The sequence below is a fragment of the Phocoena phocoena genome, chromosome 10 (genome assembly GCF_963924675.1).
Source record: "Phocoena phocoena chromosome 10, mPhoPho1.1, whole genome shotgun sequence".
In the NCBI taxonomy this organism is placed as follows: Eukaryota; Metazoa; Chordata; class Mammalia; order Artiodactyla; family Phocoenidae; genus Phocoena; species Phocoena phocoena.
In genome coordinates, this window is record NC_089228.1 from 79,446,157 (window position 1) to 79,469,330 (window position 23,174).

The 23,174-nt window shown below is 41.8% G+C and overlaps 1 protein-coding gene across 1 annotated transcript in view; it reads right to left on the reverse strand.

Moving 5' to 3' along the window:
• PKHD1 (PKHD1 ciliary IPT domain containing fibrocystin/polyductin) overlaps positions 1 to 23,174 on the reverse strand; it is a 430,010-nt gene that overhangs the window by 375,486 nt on the left and 31,350 nt on the right. Inside the window, exons 20-27 of the mRNA XM_065885004.1 lie at positions 22,356 to 22,531; positions 19,469 to 19,607; positions 17,252 to 17,379; positions 14,635 to 14,819; positions 13,624 to 13,746; positions 12,298 to 12,403; positions 11,090 to 11,362; positions 246 to 376 (exon numbers count right to left, since the gene is read on the reverse strand). Of these exons, the coding sequence (XP_065741076.1) occupies positions 246 to 376; positions 11,090 to 11,362; positions 12,298 to 12,403; positions 13,624 to 13,746; positions 14,635 to 14,819; positions 17,252 to 17,379; positions 19,469 to 19,607; positions 22,356 to 22,531 (1,261 nt within the window). The remainder of the gene's footprint in view (positions 1 to 245; positions 377 to 11,089; positions 11,363 to 12,297; positions 12,404 to 13,623; positions 13,747 to 14,634; positions 14,820 to 17,251; positions 17,380 to 19,468; positions 19,608 to 22,355; positions 22,532 to 23,174) is intronic.

Consider the following 23,174-nt stretch of genomic DNA (forward strand, 5'->3'; position numbering starts at 1 on the left):
ACTGGGACTGCCTGGTTGTCTTCTTTTAAAAGAAACTAACTGATGCTAATTACAAGCCCCATTGGCAGGGTCAGCTTCCCAATTCATAACAGAAGTGCTTCCATGTAAGCAACATAAGCATGCTCTCATGATGAAAACGTCATGTCAGTTAACTTAGTTCTAAGAAACGATTCACTGAGAACCTTACACTACACGTTAATAATGGTCACTCACTCAGAGAGGAAATGCCAAAAGATTCCACTTACCTTGGGTGGAACTTTGCATTGAATTCTTCGTGAATTGCTTGTGGTGACATTAATGGCACAAAACTGGGATCCAAATAAAACCAGGCTAACATCTTCCAAACTAGAGCCTCGGATGGTGGCCCAGAGCCCTCCTGTACAAAAGCAGCATTTTCAGATAGGACACATAGCCGTACAGACAGACAACAATTAATTATCCACAAGAGAAATAAATGAAATCAAAATATGAAACTCCTTAGTCAAAACACAAGGCATGTTCAAACTGAAGTTAAAAATATAAACTACTAAATGAGATGGGAGATACAGTGACTGAAGGGCAGAGAGAAGGAAATATTTAAGACTAAAACATAGAGATAAAACACAGACATGGAACAGAGAAGTAGAGTATCAATAGATGGTCTCTGGAAACTGCTTCTGCTCTAGATTTCTGAACATCATCCCTGCCAATTCTATAAAACATACTCTCTTCCCAAGAAACCAGTATAAGAGAGCAAGTATAAGACAGTAGGTAGAGCAGGCAGCCCAGAGTCAGGGCTATAGTCTGCTCTACCACTTAGAGCAGGTCATTTGCATTATTGTCCCTGAGTTCACTGGTCCTCATCTCCCTCATCTTTTTTTTTCTGGCCATGCCACTCGGCTTGCAGGATCTTAGCTCCCCGACCAGGGATTGAACCCGGCCCTCAGCAGTGAAAGCTCAGAGTCCTAACCGCCGGACCACCAGGGAATTCCCACTCCCTCATCTTTAAATGACAGCCTTAACCCTTCCAGCTTTGTGATTCGATACCACACAGACTATGTTCTGGTCTCCATAATGATATAGAAGGGACTGTCATTGTCACCAAGTGCCGCCAGGATTTCTGTACTGACCACTGAGGAGGAGCAACCCCAGAAACCCCCATCTCCTCACCACAAACGTCAGTAAGAGAAGGAATGGCACCAATCGCACTGATATCACAGCACACAATACCATTTGGAGGACCAGCCCTTGATCCAGCTGATGGACAGGAAGCCCACTTATTGTTGATCAGCAACGATTCTGGTCTGCCATCTTTCCAGAAAGGGATCTAAAAGAGGCAGTGAAGCCACCAAATAGAGACACATATCCCGTGCCAGTGGGGAGAGGCCACAGAAGCAAGGTTGTCCTTCCCCAATGTGTCAGGGTGAGAAAGGAAATTTATACAACCTGATGAAACTCTTGCAGGAGCACGTGACTAAGTGGAATATTACCCTGAAGTTAAATATATAAACATGCCCTTAAGATTCAGGACAAGACTACAATAAACTTCTAAGTTAAAGAATAACATTGAGGAAGAGCCAACATACATTAGCAACATAAAAGATACAATATCTGGAAACAATCTTGACATGAACAATTCAAGAGTATGAAGAAATGTGAAGAAAGCTTTGAAATGCTGCTGACAAACGTAACAGATGAGTTAAAACTTAAATAAGAAAACTAAAGTAAGTGTACGGCAAGAGTGAACATTGTAAGGTGGCATACGTTTCTTTTCTTTTTGAATTTTACTTTATTTCTTACACAACAGGTTATTAGTTATCTATTTTATACATATTAGTGTATACATGTCAATCCCAATCGCCCAATTCATACCACCACCACCACCTTCCCTCTTGGTGTCCATACGTTTGTTCTCTACATCTGTGTCTCTATTTCTGCCCTGCAAACCGGTTCATCTGTACCATTTTTTTAGATTCAACATATATGCGTTAATATACTATATTTGTTTTCCTCTTTCTGACTTACTTCACTCTGTATGACACTCTCTAGATCCATCCATGTCTCTATAAATGACCCAATTTCGTTCTTTTTTATGACTAATATTCCATTGTATATATGTACCACAACTTCTTTATCCATTCATCTGTCAATGGGCATTTAGGTTGCTTCCATGACCTGGCTATTGTAAATAGTGTTGCAATTAACACTGGGGTGCATGTGTCTTTCTGAATCATCGCTTTCTCTGGGTATATGCCCAGTAGTGGGGTTCCTGGGTCATTTGGTAGTTCTATTTTTAGTTTTTTAAGGAACCTCCATGCTGTTCTCCATAGTGGCTTATCAATTTACATTCCCACCAACAGTGCAACAGGGTTCCCTTTTCTCCACACCCTCTCCAGCATTTGTTTGTAGATTTTCTGACGATGCCCTTTCTAACTGGTGTGAGGTGATACTTCATTGTACTTTTGATTTGCATTTCTCTAATAATTAGTGATGTTGAGCAACCTGTCGTGTGCTTCTTGGCCACTGTATGTCTTCTTTGCAGAAATGTCTACTTAGGTCTTCTGCTCATTTTTTGATTAGGTTGTTTGTTTTTTTACTATTGAGCCACATAAGCTGTTTATATATTTTGGAGATTAATCCTTTGTCTGTTGATTTGTTTGCAAATATTTTCTCCCATTCTGAGGGTTGTCTTTTTATTTTTGTTTTTATTTCCATTACTCTAGGAAGTAGATCAAAAAAAGATCTTGCTGCGATTTATGTCAAAGAGTGTTCTTCCTATGTTTTCCTCTAAGAGTTTTATAGTGTCCAGTCTTGCATTTAGGTCTCTAATCCATTTTGAGTTTATTTTTGTGTATGGTGTTAGGAAGTGTTCTAATTTCATTCTTTTATATGTAGCTATCCAGTTTTCCCAGCACAACTTATTGAAGAGGCTGTCTTTTCTGCACTGTATATCCTTGCCTCCTCTGTCATAGATTAGTTGACCATAGGTGCGTGGGTTTATCTCTGGGCTTTCTATCCTGTTCCATTGATCTATATTTCTGTTTTTGCGCCAGTACCATACTGTCTTGATTACTGTAGCTTTGTAGTATAGTCTGAAGTCAGGGAGTCTGATTCCTCCAGCTCCGTTTTTTTCCCTCAAGACTGCTTTGGCTATTTGGGGTCTTTTGTGTCTCCACACAACTTTTAAGATTATTTTGTTCTAGTTCTGTAAAAAATGCCACTGGTAATTTGATAAGGATTGCACTGAATCTGTAGATTGCTTTCGGTAGTACTGTCATTTTCACAATACTGATTCTTCCAATCCAAGAACATGGTGTATCTCTCCATCTGTTTGTGTCATCTATGACTTCTTTCATCAGTGTCTTATAGTTTTCTGCATACAGGTCTTTTGTCTCCTTAGGTAGGTTTATTCCTAGGTATTTTATTCTTTTTGTTGTAATGGTAAATGGGGTTGCTTCCTTAATTTCTTTCTGATCTTTTGTTGTTAGTGCATAGGAATGCAAGAGATTTCTGTGCATTTATTTTGTATCCTGCAACTTTACCAAATTCATTGATTAGCTGTAGTAGTTTTCTGGTGGCATCTTTAGGATTCTCTATGTATAGTATCATGTCATCTGCAAACAGTGACAGTTTTACTTCTTCTTTTCCAATTTGTATTCCTTTTATTTCTTTTTCTTCTCTGATTGCCGTGGTTAGGACTTCCCAAACTATGTTGAATAATAGTCGTAAGAGTGGACAACCTTGTCTTGTTCCTGATCTTAGAGGAAATGCTTTCAGTTTTTCACCATTGAGAATGATGTTTGCTGTGGGTTTGTCATATATGGCCTTTATTATGTTGAGGTAGGTTCCCGCTATGCCCACTTTCTGGAGAGTTTTTATCATAAATTGGTGTTGAATTTTGTCAAAAGCTTTTTCTGCATCTATTGAGATGATCATATGGTTTTTATTCTTAAATTTGTTAATATGGTGTATCACATTGATCGATTTGCATATATTGAAGAATCCTTGCATCCCTGGGATAAATCCCACTTGATCATGGGGTATGATCCTTTTATTATGTTGTTGGATTCTGTTTGCTAGTATTTTGTTGAGGATTTTTGCATCTATACTCATCAGTGATATTGGTCCGTAATTTTCTTTTTTTGTAGAATCTTTGTCTAGTTTTGGTATCAGGATGATGAGTTAGAATGAGTTTGGGAGTGTTCCTTCCTTTGTGATTTTTTGGAAGGGTTTGAGAAGGATGGGTGTTAGCTCTTCTCTAAATGTTTAATAGAATTCACCTGTGAAGCCATCTGGTCCTGGACTTCTGTTTGTTGGAAGGTTTTTAATCACAATTTCAATTTCATTACTTGTGATTGGTCTGTTCATATGTTCTATTCCTTCCTGGTTCAGTCTTGGAAGGTTATACCTTTCTAAGAATTTGTCCATTTCTTCTAGGTTGTCTATTTTATTGGCATAGAGTTGCTCACAGTAGTCTCTTACGAAACTTTGTATTTCTGCGATGTCTGTTGTAACTTCTTTTTCATTTCTAATTTTATTGATTTGAGTCCTCTCCTTCTTTTTCTTGATAAGTCTGGCTAAAGGTTTGTCAATTTTGTTTATCTTCTCAAAGAACCAGCTTTTGGTTTTATTGATCTTTGCTATTGTTTTCTTTGTTTCTATTCCACTTATTTCTGCTCTGATCTTTATGATTTCTTTCCTTCTACTAACTTTGGGTTTTGTTTGTTCTTTCTCTAGTTCCTTTGGGTGTCAGGTTAGATTGTTTATTTGAGATTTTTCTTGTTTCTTGAGGTAGGCTTGTATTGCTATAAACTTCCCTCTTAGAACTGCTTTTGCTGCCTCCCATAGGTTTTTGGATCGTCGTGTTTTTGTTGTCATTTGACTCTAGGTATTTTTTGATTTCCTCTTTGATTTCTTCAGTGATCTCTTGGTTATTTAGTAACGTATTGTTTAGCCTCCATGTGTTTGTGTTTTTTACGGTTTTTTCCCTGTAATTCATTTCTAATCCCATAGCGTTGTGGTCGGAAAAGATGCTTGATATGATTTCAATCTTCTTAAATTTACCGAGGCTTGATTTGTGACCCAAGATGTGATCTATCCTGGAGAATGTTCTGTGTGCACTTGAGAAGAAAGTGTAATCTGCTGTTTTGGGATGGAATGTCCTATAAATATCAATTAAATCTATCTGGTCTATTGTGTCATTCAAAGCTTGTGTTTCCTTATTAATTTTCTGTCTGGATGATCTGTTCATTGGTGGAAGTGAGGTGTTAAAGTCCCCCACTATTATTGTGTTACTGTCGATTTCCTCTTTTACAGCTGTTAGCAGTTGCCTTATGTATCGAGATGCTCCTATGTTGGGTGCATATATATTTGTTATATCTTCTTCTTGGATTGATCCCTTGATCATTACGTAGTGTCCTTCCTTGTCTCTTGTAACATTCTTTAAGTCTATTTTATCTGATATGAGTATTGCTGCTCCAGCTTTCTTCTGATTTCCATTTGCATGGAATATTTTTTCTATCCCCTCACTTTCAGTCTGTCTGTGTCTCTAGGTCTGAAGTGGGTCTCTTGTAGACAGCATATATATGGGTCTTGTTTTTGTATCCATCCAGCAAGCCTGTGTCTTTTGCTTGGAGCATTTAATGCATTCATGTTTAAGGTAATTATCGATATGTATGTTCCCATTACCATTTTCTTAATTGTTATGGGTTTGTTTTTATAGGTCCTTTTCTTCTCGTGTTTCCCACTTAGAGAAGTTCCTTTAGCACTTGTTGTAGAGCTGGTTTGGTGGTGCTGAATTCTCTTAGCTTTTGCTTGCCTGTAAAGCTTTTGATTTCTCCGTCAAATCTGAATGAGATCCTTGCCACGTAGAGTAATCTTGGTTGTAGTTTCTTCCCTTTCATCACTTTACATATATCATGCCACTCCCTTCTGGCTTGTAGAGTTTCTGCTGAGAAATCACCTGTTAACCTTATGGGAGTTCCCTTGTATGTTATTTGTCATTTTTCCCTTGCTGCTTTCAGTAATTTTTCTTTGTCTTTTATTTTTGCCAATTTGATTACTATGTGTCTCGGCATGTTTCTCCTTGGGTTTATCCTGCCTGGGATTCTCTATGTTTCCTGGACTTAGGTGGCTATTTCCTTTCCCATGTTAGGGAAGTTTTCGACTATAATCTCTTCAAATATTTTCTCGGGTCCTTTCTCTCTCTCTTCTCCTTCCGAGACCCCTATAATGCGAATGTTGTTGTGTTTAATGCTGTCCCAGAGGTCTCTTAGGCTGTCTTCATTTCTTTTCATGCTTTTTTCTTTATTCTGTTCCATGGCAGTGAATTCCACCATTCTGTCTTCCAGGTAACTTATCCGTTCTTCTGCCTCAGTTACTCTGCTACTGATTCCTTCTAGTGTATTTTTCATTTCAGTTATTGTATTGTTCATCTCTGCTTGTTTGTTCTTTAATTCTTCTAGGTGTTTGTTCTTTAATTCTTCTAGGTCTTTATTAAATATTTCTTGCATCTTCTCGATCTTTGCCTCCATTCTTTTTCCGAGGTCCTGGATCATCTTCACTATCATTATTCTGAATTCTTTTTCTGGAATGTTGCCTATCTCCACTTCATTTAGTTATTTTTCTGGGGTTTTATTCTTGTTCCTTCATCTGGTACAAAGTCCTCTGCCTTTTCATTTTGTCTATCTTTCTGTGAATGTGGTTTTTCCTTCCACAGGCTGCAGAATTGTAGTTCTTCTTGCTTCTACTGTCTGCCCTCTTGTGGATGAGGCTACCTAAGATGCCTGTGGCATACCTTTCTAAGTTAAACTAAAGCATCAATACAATCATGATAAAAATACAAAAAACATTTTTAATTTAAATTAGACATGCTGATTTTAAAATTCAATGAAAAATAAACAATAGCCAGAAAACAAAATTTCAAAAATAAGAGTGAAGGGGTCTTCTGCCAGACATTAAAATACCTTATAAAACAGCTATAATTGGGGAGATCAGGTGGCAGAGTAGGATGGTGCAGAGCTCACCTCCCCCAACAAACACATCAAAATACATCTACATGTGGAGCAACTCTCACTGCAAACAACCTGGATGCTGGCATAAAGGTTCTTCTACAACCAAGGCTGTAAGAAAATCCTCACAGAGTTGGGTGGGAAGGGAGGAGAAGCAATCAGCTCAGGACCCACACCCCTAGCAGGGGACACAGAAGAAAAGGGGGATATCTCAGGCTCGGGGACCCTCCCTGGGGAGTGAGGGGTTTGAGCCACATATTGGGCACCCCAACCCTAGGGCTCAACACCAGGAAGATGAGTCCTGAATTGTGTCCCCCTCAAAATTCATATGTTGTAGTCCTGGCCACTTGTACCTCAGAATGTGACCTTATTTGGGAATAGGGTCATTACAGATGTACTTAACTAAGACAAGGTCATATTGGAGTAGAGTGGGTCCTTAATTCAATATGACTAGTGTCCTTATAATAAGGGAAAATTTGGGTACATAAAAGACACAGGGAGAACACCATGTGAAGATAATGGCAGAGATCAGGGTGATGCTTTTACAACCCAAGGAATGCCAAAGATTGCCAGCAGACTACCAGAATCTTGGGGAGAGGCATGAAACAAATTCTTTCTCACAGGTTGTTGCAGAAGGAATCACCTCCACTGACATCTTGATACCAGACTTATAGCCTCCAAAACTGTGAGACAATAAATTTCTGTTATTTAAGCCATCTAGTTTGCAGTACCTCGTTAAGCAGCCCTAGAAAACTAATACAGACCCCTAACCCACACTATATACGAAAATTAACTAAAAATGAATTATACATCTAAATGCAAGAGCTAAAGCTATAAAACTCTTAGAAGAAAATATAGGTATAAATCTTGTGACATTGGATTAGGCAATCGTTTCTTAGATAGGACACCAAGGCACAAGCAACAACAATAAAATGATAAATATATATTTCTAAGAGATATTGCCCTAGTCCAACCCAACATTCTCTCTCCCCTGGATGGCTTCAGTAGCCTCCATCCTTGCCTCCCTACAGTATTTCCTCACACAGCAGCCTAAGTCAGATCATGTTGCTTTTGCACTTAAACTTTTCCAATGGCACCTGTCTCGCTCAGAATTAAAGCCAACATCCTTTCAGACTTCCCTGGCAGTCCATTGGTTAGGGCTCTGAGCTTCCACTGCAGGGGGCGCAGGTTGAATCCCTAGTCAGGGAGCTAAGATCCCACATGCCACACGGCATGGCCAAAAAACAACAACAACAACAAAAACCCAATATCCTTTCATAGCCTCTAAAGCCATATGATCTGCTCCCAGTCATCTCCTACCACCCCCCTCACTCAATTTATTCCAGCCACAGAAACCTCCTTGGTTGGAACAAGCTGAGCTCATTCTGACTTAAGATTTTATCATTTGGTGTTCCCTCTGCCTAGAATCTCCTCCAAGATTTCCCCAGGACTCATTCCTTCACTTCCTCCCTGTCTCCGTCCTCCAGTGACATCCTTGTCATTTCTCCAATGCCAGTGACCATCCTATCACAACCACCACTCCCTCTGTCACTATTCCCCTGCTATATTTTTCTCTTACACACTTACCTCCAGGTGAGCAGGGACTTTGTTTCAATTTATTGTATCCTCAACATTCATAGTGACTGGCACATAGTAAGAGCTAAATAAATTGTTGTCGTTATTATTGTTGATAATAATTAAAAGTTGGAGAGGCAGTGACAATGCCATTCCCATTTGAAAGCTGAAGTGCCTCACAAGGGTCCACACTTAGGACCTAACACACAGAAATGAACCAATATTTTTTTTTAAGGGCACTTGGCATATGGGCAAGTGGTGATTTGGAATATTACTGATCACATTATTACATGTATTCATTACATACTCAACTGTTCTGAAAATTCCTTGTTGGTAGGACTCAGCCTGGTTCTCTTTAAATCCCCAATAGCAGTGTTGCTCAAACTACCCTATTCATAGAAATTGCCTGAGGATCCTGTGAACATGCAGATTGATTAGGAGGTGAGAGATGGGGCCTGAGACTGCATTTCTAACAAGCTCCCAGATGATGGAGATACTGCTGGTCCAGAACCACACTTTGAGAACCAAGGTCTTCAGCACCTGGCACAGAGCTTTCCGCAGGGTGGCTTAGTCAGTGTTGAGTGATGGATGGATGGATGGATGGATGGATGGATGGATGGATGGATGGACTGATACTGGTTCGTACTAGGTAGGTGGCAGGGCGGAGGAAGGGTTCAGAGGGAAAGTTTAAATCCAGTAATAAAGAAAGTAGCAGCTAGAATCTCTCTCTTCTTCCGTTTCCCCTCGGTCATACCAGAGATTAATTTGGACCCACCCAACATTATCCCTTCTCTGAGTTTTCCATCTTTCACTAAAATACAGAGGAGTGGTGTACAGTCCTCCTAGACAAACTCTTCACCATGTATTGTTGGTACAGCATACCCTGACAGGGTAACCAACTCAACTCAGTTTGCCTGGGACTTTCCAAGTTTTAGCACTTAGAGTTCCATGTCCCAATTTTAACACAGAAAGTCTTGCATCCTGGGAAACCCCTCAGTCCCAGGAAACTGGGAGAGTTGGCCGGTCTGCCTGTGTGAGTCACTCTGTGTAGAGGACAAAGCTGACTGAGTCACCTGTCTGCCCTGGAGGTACCTGCTGTCCAGTGGGGGAGTCCAGTGGGGAAGGATGGTGTGGTCTGAACTGCAAAGATAACTTTATAGGAAGATCAAAGCCACTTATACATCTGGTGGGAAGACTCAAACTAATAATTATTGGGTTAATATAGAGTGTGATCTTTCACTCTGAGCACCACAGACCATCTGGCTCCCTCCTTAAATCACTGAGAAATAAGGGCAAGCTTGTTCGGTTTTATGTGCGAGAAGAAAAAAGCAGGCCTCTTGATTTACTCTATAAAGCCAAGTAAATTCAGAAATCAACTGTTCCTTTTGAACAATGAATTTGTAGCCAGGAAACACTACTTTAATAAGTGTTCTAAGCCACGAATCTTTGGCCAACAGAATAAACAATGACAAAAATCCAAGGCATTAAGGAAAAAATTTTATGCTCTAAAAATCATATATTAACATATAAAGCATGAGTGTTCCTGAGATTCTTGCAGTCTGGCTGGGTTGTTTTAAACAGGTTGTGTCCCTCAGAAAGCCTGGGGAGAGCCTTGGTTGCCATGGCACTAAGACCCAATGCACGGGGCTGATGCTGGCAAGCCCTGCTGACCTCTCCATACCCCACTACTCAAATGGTAGTTGGCTTTGACTGCTAGCCAAGTATCCAAGTGTACGTCATTTTACAAACATTTGTGAAACACCCATTAAGTTCCTAGTGGGCCAGGCCTGTACTTCACATTTGCAAATGTTTTTAATTTTCAAGGGACTTTCCCACCTGTTGGCTCATTTTAATCTCACTCAAAACTAAGAGGTCTAAGCATTGTTCAGCCCATTGCATGGGTAAGACAGCATGGTGAGGTAGAAGCAGCAGGAGCCTTGGCGTCCCACAATCCTGGTTTGCATCCTAGCTCCACCTCTTTCCAACGGGAAGCCTTGGGCAAGTCACTCTTCTCTTAGAAATACTATTATCTCATCTGAAAAAATGTGGATAATAATTCCACCTTTCCAGCGGCTGTAAGCATTTAGGGTGTGCGACTACCTAGAACAGGTACTCAGTAAACAATCCTGTGCCCATCCTCATCACCGTTAGGAAACTAAGTCCCACAGAAGTATCTGAAACTTCTAAGGTCACACTTCTGAGTTTGGGAGGCTGAAAACCCAGGCACATGTCCTAACTCCCCCTCCTAGTGTCATTTCCATTTGATCAGATTGTCTCAATGACTCAATGATTGACCCAGTAATGCCTGACACCATCAGCCAAACTATGGTCCTTTAGGTGGCAAGTGAGTTCATTTAAGGGCTCAAATGTCTATTACTCACTGGAAGAAATGCTGATGGCAGAAAACAGAAAGCTGTGAATCACAGTGGCTACAGAATTCATTACATGGCAGGACTAGACTCCTGCAGATGGGCAAGAATGCTAGCTTCAGAGGGTCAGATGCAATGCAGGTGTCCCCGGATTACCAATGTCTGCAGCTCTGGAAGGCTCCACAGCATCCAGTCTGGGCTCCACGTTTAGGAAGAGGCCTCCTCCACTGGCATTGACGGCAAGACCAGAGGGTCTCACCAACATTGAAATCTGATGCACTCCAACGGGCAGCAGGCCTGTCTGACACACCACGTTCGTTTGGTTTGAGAAAATAACTTTGCAACTTGTTTTGTTCACTGTAACCTGCAAGGCCTCGGAGTCACCAGAGAAACTATTTCCAGTAATACAGACCAGTAGGTCAATGTCACCTTAAAAGAAGAAAGAAATTAAAAGAAAGAAATCATTTCTCAGTGATATCACTCCATTTACAAGAACTCTATCAAATATTCATTCCCTCTCACCTTCCTCTCCCAAAATTCAAGGAATTAAATGCTGACTCATGCATTGGAATCTATATTGATTTGAATAGCATAGAGCCCTCATCTTAAATTTTCTCAATCAAGTGATGAGAAATCACTAGTCAACAAAAAATGGGGAAAAAATAAAAATAAAGAATATTTCAAAACAAGGGACAAAGAGAATACAACATTTTAAGTCATCAAAAATCCACCATTTTGGGACTTCCCTGGCAGTCCAGTGGTTAAGGCTCTGCACTTCCACTGCAGGAGGCGCGGGTTCAAACCCTGGTCAGGGAACTAAGATCCCACATGCCACACGATGCAGCCAAGAAAAAAAAAAAATCCACCATTTCAAATCATAACCATTTCATTTAGATTGGCTAAAAAATTCACCTTCTGCTGCATCACTCAACATCCACCCCATGAACGGACACACCTTCTACCCACACATCACCAGGTACACGGTCTCCAACAAGTCAGTCTAAAGTTCATGCACAGAAATAGACCCACAGACATAGAAGACAAACTTATGGTTATCAGAGGGGAAAGAGGTGGGGGAGGGATAAATTAGGAGGTTGGGATTAACATATACACACTACTATATATAAAACAGATAAGGACCTAACGTATAGCACAGGGAGCTATACTCAATATTTGTAATAACCTATAAGGGAAAAGAATCTTAAAAAGCATATATATATATATATATATATATATGTATATATATGTGTATACATATATATAACCGAATCACTGTACTGAAACTAACATGACATTGTAAATCAATTATACTTCAATAAAAAAATAAAGTTCATGCCCATCTCAATGCCAAGTGCACATCATACCAAGGGCATACCACACAGAGTGGACCCGGGGAGTTGACCCTTCAAGGTATTGGAAGGAACAGGAACCTGAACAATGAGCTGGTATGTCGTTCACTCGCACAACCACCTGGCAAAGACAAAAGCATTAAAAGCAAACGTTCATGTTTCATACGCTCCAGTGTATTAATAAAGTACTTGTGAAGTTTGCCCAAATTAAAATGTGTTAATGATTCACTTATTCTCTTTTTTTTCCTTCTATTTTCCAGTAATAGACCCTAAATTGTAAAGCATGACTCCAAACATGTTAGGCTTTTTTAAAACGATGGTAAATAAGCGGAAACCTAACATTTTTGCAATTAAATATGTTCAATATGGAGTAAATTCCCTCTCTGGCACACAGAAGTAAATTCAAACTGAGTGAGAACTTTTTATCACTTTATATTTTCAACTGAGTACCTACTTCCTGTGAAAAGCCCTGTCTTTGCTGGTAAATGCCAGTGAAGTAGGCACCTCTGTTCTACCATTGCTACATGGATGTGTAACTGAAGATCAGAGTGTATTTGGACATTTGGCTTGGGGTCTTTTTTATCCTAAAATGGGAGGTCCCCAAGAATAAATTATATGTCTTTTCCTCTCACTGGGACTAAGGTTAATCTAATAGAACTCTACAATACTTGGAGATAAGAAAGGCGAAAAAGATTGAACTCTGATTCTCTACATATAAAATAAGGATTAAAAGCACACACACTATATTTATGATAGTGTTTGCTTATAAGGGAAGGGGAACTGGGATGGCATGAAGGCACAGGTGATAAGAAACTCTTCATCTGTAGTGTTTCACGTTATTCATAAAGGCCAAAAATAAAATAAATACATCAAATGTTGGCAATTGTTAATCCTCGTTTGGGTACCCAGGTGTTGGTTATATTATTCTTTATAGTTTTGCATTTCAAAATTGTCTCTAATTAAAAGCAGATGACTTATAACAAGAGTATGGGCAGATGGGAAATAGCAAAGGACATTTTTAAAGAGAAAAGGGGTTGACTTAGCTCATTTACTTTCCAAGGCCACTGTGTGGAGGTATAAATCATATGTAGCTAGAGAGGTTCTCTATTTTTGGTACCATAGTAGCATCAATAATTATAATAACAGGATGTTGTATTTACAAAGCACTTATATTTTCAGCGTACTCTCCATACCCTGTGGAGGTAGAAAAGCACAGCCACAGCTCTCTCTGTTTTGCAAATTAGAAAGCTGACCTTTAGGATTGGTCCACATTACAAATCAGGAGGGGCTGCAGTAGACCTGAAACTAGTATTTCACTTTGGGTGGCCCATCCGCTCTCACCTGAGTGTACTGGTTGGCAGTGACCAACATGTCTCCAAATATGGGTCCAAGGAAGACTCCACCATCATATACCACACGAGTGGTTACAGCAGGGTTAACTCCCGTTAGGTTTTCATCAGATACCTAAGATGGTTACAGTTCTGGTGAATTCTGCCATGGAATCAAGTCTAATCTTGCTTAAAACAAATAACAAAGGGTGTTTTCACATTCTGTTTAAGATAATCAGATAGCTACAAAGTGAAAATGGAGAGACGGGGCTTGAAATCTAGTAACCTAATAGTAAGTAATGGCTAATGAAAGCCCCAGTAGATTAGAAGAATATTTATATGCAAGTAGAGTTACCCAAAAAAATGCACACTATACTGATCTTCTAAGTCTTGAGATATTTTGTTTCCATGTGCTTTTCTATTTTACAAGTTTTCAATCCAAAATATTAAAATAAAATGTCAGGAAACAAGTGCCATGAGATGACTCCTATCCTTCCTCAATCTCCACCCAAGGATTCTGTTTGAAAACCAGATGACCCGCAATACCAAATAACAAGAATAAAATTTCATCTCGGGTTTCACTTCATAAAACCAAACGCTAGATGATCGTTAGATTATTTTTTAAAACCCTAAATATGCAAGAGCATCTGGTTTTGTCATTATCCAAAGACAGCAAATCCTTTCCTAAACTTCCTTCTGCTGTGCCATCTGCCTCCATGATAATCTAAGTCAATCACATCTGCTTAAATTATGCAATAACAGATGTGGAATTATTGTATGCTGGACACTGACCAACAACTTCTCTACCTATATCATGTGATGTTGGGTTTAAACTGCTTTATCAGGAATATGAGATATAAAATACGTCTTGAAAACTTTCAGAAAGATCATTGAACCCCTTTACTTGAATATTCCAACAAAATTCACAAATCATGACAGTTTTCATTCATATAATTCTGATTTTTTTTCACAAAATTGCTCCAGAGCACTAAATCCACAAAACCAAAAGGGATACCATACATACCCTTATAAAGCTGGGCAAGTCCCCAACCTGGTTGGACCAGGAGAGAGTCCACACATGTTCATAGCAAGACTTTAGATCCTCCGTCACAGTGAAGTCACTGACATTAAGGTACCTAGATGTGAAGTCATCAGCATTGGTTTGTAAGAGCTTTTGGAGGTGACTAGCTGAGATGTGCACAGGGACAGCTGTGGAAGAAGGTCATGATATAAAACGTACAGGACACTAATTAGTCGACCTTGCAGCATCTCATCATCATGACAGCAGAGAATACACATCAGAATGCCTACTACACATGCAGAGACCATCAAGTTCAAGAAAATCCTCTGTCCACTTAAGCCATTTTTAGGGCAAATATAAGTAGGTGCTCACTTTTTATATCATGGTCCCTTTAATCAGCATCACATCTCTCAAGCAGAGAACACAATCGCATCAGACAAACCTATCTCAACTGTCAACTCAAAATGTAAATTCCAGACACCCTGGTAATCCCTGAAAGTCTAATTAAATATTGGGTTTTCCCCGGAAAAATTTAGCTGGCCCTGTGAACAGGGAAAAGTTGGCCGGCCACCTTTCACAAGGAGTAGGGAAGGCACAAAGCAGCTGACACCCATAAAAACTTAGCCAACCAAGCTGAGGAATGTTGGCATTGAACTTCGGTTTCTCCATTACAATTTCCTTTAAGCCCAACCACCTGCTTCCCCATCTCACATCCCCGTAGAGAAATAACAGCAATTTGGGCTTAAGCCTTGCTGTGTTTGAACGCTGTTTCATGCTTTACCAAAAGTTTCCATTTCCTTAGGTACTCCCAACATCTCTGTGAGGCGGGTCATCTAAATATCCTAATACCTCTTTGGGAGATGAAGAAAATGAAACCCAGTGTGATTCAGAAGCTTGTCAACCAAGTGAGAGGGGTTTAGATTAAAACCCAGGTTGCCTTCTACCTACTCAAGAGCTTTCCTTTTGAATCCCACACTGCCCTGGAGTGTTGGTGAAAATACCACTGTATTTCCAAAATGCAAACAAAATTCTCATCTTTTTTGAAAAGATTTTATATGTTATTTGAGGGCCATTTCAAATGGCCAGGTGAAGGCTGGCTTTCCCCCCAGTTGTTCTACAGGCAGTGATGTAAGGAATATCAGCAACAGGATATGACAGCAGGACAAGTCTCTCTACAGACAGGCTGCAGCTTTCTCATTTAGTGAGAAGGGAAACAGCACAGTAGTGGGCTTCATAGAGGCAGGGCTCTGATGAACTTATTCACCCACTTATCAGACTCCAATAGCCCAGGGGCCATCAACTTTTCCTAATTTGCCCTACTAGAGAAAAAACTCCACTCCATTCCTCCAGCCAAGAAGATTCTTTGCAAGTCCAGCATCTTTCTGCTTGAGGGCAGAAGACTCCTGGACCATTTGCCATTTTTTTTTTTTTTTTTTTTTTTTTTTTTTTTTGCGGTACGCGGGCCTCTCACCGCTGTGGCCTCTCCCATCGCGGAGCACAGGCTCCAGACGCGCAGGCTCAGCGGCCATGGCTCGTGGGCCCAGCCGCTCTGCGGCATGTGGGATCTTCCCAGACCAGGGCACGAACCCGTGTCCCCTGCATTGGCAGGCAGACTCTCAAGCACTGCGCTACCAGGGAAGCCCAAGTGCCAATTTTTATACAGCCATTCTTGAGTTCTCCTGAGCCTCCTTTCTGATTCCCCTATGTTTTTACCAAATAAATAACATATTATAATCACGTCTAATCCTGTCCTTTGTGAGATGTGTATGTACTTGAAGATTTAGAAACTGTTCTACCCTCATCGCAGCTGAAAGCTCTTTCTACGTGAGTTATGATTCCTAAAATCCTCAATATCATGTGGTGTCACTGTGGAGTTTAATTTGGAAGGGCCGTGGCTACCACGGATTTTGTCCTAGGAAACTCCAGAGAGAAGAGGACCGAACTGAGAAGCAAAGACTCAAGTTCATACCTGGACCCTGCCATCAACTATTTTTATGAGCTTTGGGCAAGCCTGAGTATAGTGGGCTGAATGGTGGCCCTCAAAAAGATATGTCACTGCCCTGATCCCAGGAAACTATGAACATTACTTTATAAAGCAAAAGATGTGGTTAAGGATCTTTAGAAGAGGAGTTCATCCTGGACTATCCAGATGGGCCCTAAATGCACTCATACACAGACGAGGAAGAGACAGTGTGACCAGGGAGGTAGGGGTTGGAGTGATGTGCCCGCAGCCAAGGGATGCTGGCAGCTGCCAGATGCTGCGAGAGGCAGGGAACAGATCCTCCCCTAGAGCTTGAGGAGGCAGAGTGGCCCTGACAACAACTTGACTGTGGACTCTGACCTCCAGAACTGGAAGAGAATAAATTTCTGTTGTTTTAAGCCACCAAGGTTGTATAATTTGCTACGACAGCCCCAGGAAGCTAATCCACTCAGTTTCCACATCTACAAAACTGAAAGATTGGGATCATATTAACAATGATATGCTGTTGTTATTGTCCAGATCTTTAACTTTAAGAAGGTCATTCTCAGACACTGGAAAACAAAATAACTTTAAGACTGTCACCCTGCCTGGCAGGATGTTGTCAAATGAGAAACACTGCACTCCCAATGGCCCCTTTACCAGGAATCACTGTGTGAGAAAGCTGGATGCGAAAGTGTCCTCCTAAAGGTGGACTTGTCCTCTGTAGTCTCTGTGTTGTCACCTGGACCAACCCGGATCCTTCTTCTGCTCCTCCAGTGGGCACAGAGCTGTGACATATCAGAAGCAAAGCATTACCCATGGGGACCCTCCAGCAGCTGCTCCAGACAGAACATAGCTCCATCTCAAAGACCAGCGGTCTCCCATGTTTCCAGACCATGAGCTCAAGCTCCCAAATACTGGGCACCCCTCTCCCACCACAGCAGAGGAAATGTAAGGTAAATATGAGGGTTCTTTAGGGCATTCCACAGTTCCCCTCTATTGATCCTGGAAGCACAGGGATGCAGAGCAAAGAATGATGACTCTGGTCCGCACAGCTCTGGTCCTGACGCAGAGTGGAAGGAGAACCCAGTGTTCTCTAACCGCATTTGCACAGTCAGATGAAAACTTGGGCCCTAGTCCACAGATCCTCTGCACTCAGTATCCCCAGGAAAAACAGGCCACTCCATCTAGTGGAGTCCTTATCCAGCACCTGTATGCAAACACACTGCCTGACTAATCCTGCTTTTAATACAATAAATAAGTCAAATAAATCATGACACACCATGAGATGGAATAGTATTCAGCCATTAAAAACCATATCTAGAAGCAGGCTTAATGAAATGGGGAAATATTCCATTTATACCAGGAGGTGAAAAGGCATGTTACAAATATAGTGTCTTATGTGTGGTCCCAATCTGAGATTTAAAAAGTAAACATATACATGTATATATGCATATAAAAACTGCTTGGGGAAAAGGCTGTTAGAATATGGATCCTATGCATTAACAGAAGTTATCTCTGAGCAGAGGGATTCTGAGTGCTTTGTAACTTTTTCTAAGTGTTTTTCTGTATTTTCCTAATTTTCAACAACAAACGTGTGATTTCAATCAATAATATTACCTAAGTGCTACATATTGATGTGCATACTTAAACCATACAGAAGATACTATCTGTTTTGGGGGCCACTCTGAAGGTTGTCCTGACTTGCTCAGGCTGGAGGCTTCCAGAAGGAACTAAGGGACTTGAGGAAAACTCAGAAAGGGAGACTGTGGGAATTCCCTGGCGGTCCAGTGGTTAGGACTCTGCGCTTCCACAGTAGGGGGCACGGGTTTGATCCCTGGTCAGGGAACTAAGATCCCGAATGCCACACGGCCAAAAAAAAAAGGAGGTTGTGAGGACCCCTCTAAGTGTGGACCTAAATTACACTCCATCATTTCAGAGTTAATAACTACATAATTCAGTAGGTTTGGAGCACAGGACCACGGGCTGGGTAATCTGACAGCTCCCTCTCCACCATTGAAGCTCTTTCCCTCCTTCATTCTATTGATGATTTCCATGTCTGTCCTGCCCAGAGGCCCATGAAACACTAAGTCAAGGAAAATGGAGCACAGATTGCCTACTTTTCACACACTGTCCAAAGCATAGTATAAGTAGGAGAACTCATTTTGAAACATGTTAGAAAGAGATGGGAGGAAAAAAGAAATTTTAAAGACAGGGCATCTCAATTCTTCCCATCCTACTTGGATTTTAGTGAAAATCTAAAAGAACAAATTACAGCATACATGTGTTCCAAGAGCTTGGAGGAGACTTGATTCTTAGTTACTGCTTTGTAAACTGTGGCCAGAGAGGTTTGATTATTGAACCAATGCTTATGGCGCTCTAGTGCCATCTGGTGGTGAGCTCTTAGAACTGGCTGGTTTTGTTCCTTTGACTATTTCCTTTGGCCTCAAATGATTCCAGTAAGATTAATATACGGGGAATGGAAGGAGAGGAACAAGGTTTTCCTCTCAAACAGTGGTAATGTGAACCTCTGAAAAGCATAAAAATACAACTACCTGTAAACAAATTCACTAGGAACTAGTTCTCAAAATGTAGTCCCCAGATCAACAGAATCAGCATTGCCTGGGAACTCATTAGAAATGCAAACTATCAGGTCCTGCCTCAAACGTACTGAACTATGATGGTGTGGTTAGGGGCCAGCAATTTGTGTTTTAACACAACCTCCAGGTAAGTCTGATACCACATTCTTAAGACTGAGAACTATTGCTTTGAGCAACACGGCAGGTAGCTTTTCCTGATAAAAAGTCTCACCTCTGTGTCTTCTAAGGGCAGTTAACAATTTTAAGCAAGGATAGGTGAGCAAAGATGGTTCCCTACCTTGCAGTGATGAGCGGGAGCTCCAAGCCACACCCTGCCAACCAGGAGGTCACACTGTAGACAGGAGGGGATCCCACCACAGAGAGCAATTCCAGCAGATTCCCGCCAGGGCGAGCTGTTCCAGAGTCAGCCTGAGAAACTAGAGACCAATGATCCAATCATTATCAAGTAAATCAAGATGGAAGACCTGCTATGTGGAAGGTCCCCGTTGGAGAGGCTGAGTTACTCACATCCCAGCATACACTTAAAGCAGAGATTCCTACCTACCTGCTGCCAGGAAGAGAAAAGGAAGAGGAAGTAGGAATTTAGTTGCGAAAGGAAAATGCAAGGTAATGGTATAAGGAGACGATGACTAATTCCACAGCAAAGTTCAATAAGCCCCAACTCAGCCAAGCATCACTGCCTGTATCACTGGAGGTTCCCACCACGACACCACCACACATACACACAGCTCATCTATGGCAGTGTGGACTGCCCCCTTTCCTCCTTTTCTTCCCAAAGCCTGGCAGCTCCAGGAACACAAGCTGACCCCCTTGGGAACACTGAACACACAAAGCACATACTAGAGGTACCTGAGCTTTATCCGCAGCCATGGCGTCAACATGTGTGCAGAGAGTGCAAGCTTTAAGATGGACCAGTGTTCAAATCCTTACTTTCCACTTCTATTGGGTTACTATTTGGCTAATCACTATAACCTCTGTACGACTCTGTTTTCTCATTGATAAAGTGGGACTCAAGACAGGTATCAGTCTGCATGGCAGGGAGAGTTTAGTGAGATGGCAGGTTTAAATGACCAGCAAATATAGTTTAATATCCTCTTTTCCTCCTACCAGGCACCATGTAAAGGCAGCTTCTTTTCCAAGTCTGTACAATTGAGGCAGTCTTTGCAGGCCCAATGCTGAGCACAACGCCAGGCACAGAGTAAGGGCTCAATAAAAGTTTATTTGCTCAGCTGAGTATGGAGTCATTGAAGGTTTGGCTCTGGTGTCAACCATCACTGGGTTCCAATATCCCCCACATCCCAGCTGATTTGAGGCAAGACACTTAGTATCCTGTCAGCTTTGGTTTCCTCATCTATAGAGTGGGGATCATAGGACCATCTCATGGGGCTCTGAGAATTAAATGAGAAATATTTGGTAGCTACCACTAGATGAAAAGAACTTTCATAGAGGACATTCGGTGGGAGAATATAACCAAGTGTTAAGCTGATCAGATAAATGTCAGACAATTAACTATGAATATGGAGCCCTATTGTGTAGAGTTTATGTTACCATTAAATAATACTCACAGGAAACTTGTGGCCATCAGGATGACTGGACAGTGGGGATCAGATGGTTTTACCCAAGCCATCTCCCATCTTTCTTGTCTCTGCCTCCCTGCTCCCCTCCCACCTCACCCTTACATGGCTCCAGATACTGGAGCATTTGGTGGCAAAGCGGTGATGGCAGTGAGAAAGGATTCTGGATCCTGGGCCTTGAGGGTTTGGGGAGGATAAAGGGAAATGACACCTATTATCCAGTCCTGAGTTTCCCAGTCCAGTCAGTGGGTTCCAGTGCACGCAGTAATGATCCCCTCAGTGCTCTGGGAATCTGGGTAGCACTTGGGGTCACCAAAGGCCCCAGCCAGTTGTCTTGGGCACCAAGAAACTCAGATGGTTACCCCAGCACACCATTTGAATATTATTTTCTGTGTGTCAGAACACAGAGTTTGAAATAAGCAATGACGCACTCTGACCCAGATACCCCCAAAACACTCACATCACTGGAACAGATAAGAGATGGAATTCTGAAGAGTATCAAAGATGATGTATTTTCAGGGCTGAAAGAGAGTTCTCCTACCCCACCCCCCACCTCCACGCTCCCCTGCCCCCAGCTCTACAACTTCCAGGCAAAAGATTAAAAAGCTACACACCTGAAAATCAGAATGCAAATGCCTGTTCCATACTTTTCTCCTTGGAGAGAGAAAAACAGAGAAGCTATGAGAAGCAGGAAAGCCGAGCCCCAGAGTCACACGGGATTTGACAGAAAAGAGAGGGGGAACAAAGTTGGAAGCCTGGAGGCCCTGCGAGCAAACCACACCATCTGTCTGGGCTTCTGTCCCCAGGGTGTGCGTCACACGTGGCCTCAGGAGAACCCCTGATGAGCACCTTGCCCTTAAGACAAGCAAAGCCAGGTGAGAGCACTGCACCCAAGAGAGGTCAAGGGACTTTGTGCAGAGAGGGGCCAGGCCTGAGCTCTGAGTGATGTGTGAGAGGAACCAGCTAGGGAGAAGGAAAGACGAGGCTGTTCTCATGCGGATGCGGTGACCCTCCAACTCCCACCGAGTCTGTCCTAAGGATTGTAAATCAGACTTGTGGCCCATTTACAGGGCCAGATATTGCTGTGTTCCTTATAGCACTTTGTATGACAGATATTAACAGATGGAGAGATGGAGAAATCCTGCTGGCCTAACAACAGTAATGATAATAGTACTAATAATTGATTACACTTATTGAGCACTTACTAGTCAGGACCCATGATGAGCGCTTTACACTATACTTCAGTTATTCGTCATAGTAATCCAATGGGGTAGGGCCCTCATTAAGCCCATTTTATGGATGAGAAAACCAAGGCCCCTCAGCAAGAAAGTGGTAAAACTGGGGTAAGATCACAGACACCCAAAGCAAGAGCAAGCATTGGAATAAATAGGGGGGAAAAAAGGAACTCGTTAGAGAGATATGGGGGCCAAGGACACAGAATTCCAACTCCATCTTCTCTCCAGGATCGAGGCCAGAAAGATGGAGAATCATATGTTCTCTCACCATTAACAGAAAAGCAGCCCCTCCAGAAAAGTTCAAAGACAGCATTTGATGGACAGGTCCGTGGAGGAGAGTGGATTTGATAATCACCTGTTAGGTTTGTGTCTGCAATAATAATCTCATCCACATAGAACACGTCCATCTCCGGAGACAAAGGGAGGAGGTCAATCTGATGAACCAGCACTGGGGAGTTTGCGGGAGGTGGCTGGAGCTGCGCGGAGCGATGCACACACGTCTTCCAGAGGTCGGTGCAGGCGAACTGCCAGCTGAAAACAAGCGCAGAGCAGAAACAGGCCTCCTGTGAGCACCGCAGTTCTCTCTCCTGAGAGCCCCAGTTCTCTAGCCTGGGCCTGAGGACCATGCAGCCAGGAGACCCAATCCATCATGGCTGCCACGGTACAAGCATCCATCCAAGATGGGCTCAGCTTGGCTGGGATGCAACACGAGTGAATCACGTTTAAGTCCACCACCCATTCATAACAATGTCAGCAGTACTTTCAAATTACAATATGATTATGTGTCTTAAGCAGATCACCTGTCGGGCTCTACTATCAGGGAAGATTAATACTCTGGACATTTCCAGACTCATTTAAGTTTAAAAACACTTACAAAACCCTTAAGAGATGTGGAAAGAGAGCTGAATCAAGAGATCGGGATGCTGAATTATATTCCAGCACCTTTGTTCACTCACTGAATGAATTTTGGTGAATCACAAATTCTCCAGGCCCCAATTTTTCTCATCTGTAACGTCAAGGAATGTTCCCTAAAATCTCTTCCAAATATGGTGGTCTATGATTCTATCCCGATGAGAAATGTCAGACTCCTTCTGGGGAGTATTAGATTCGTAACAACTAACTGCTCTTAAATCAAATTTCTTTGCCAAATAAAATGTGTTCAGAGCTGAAGTTA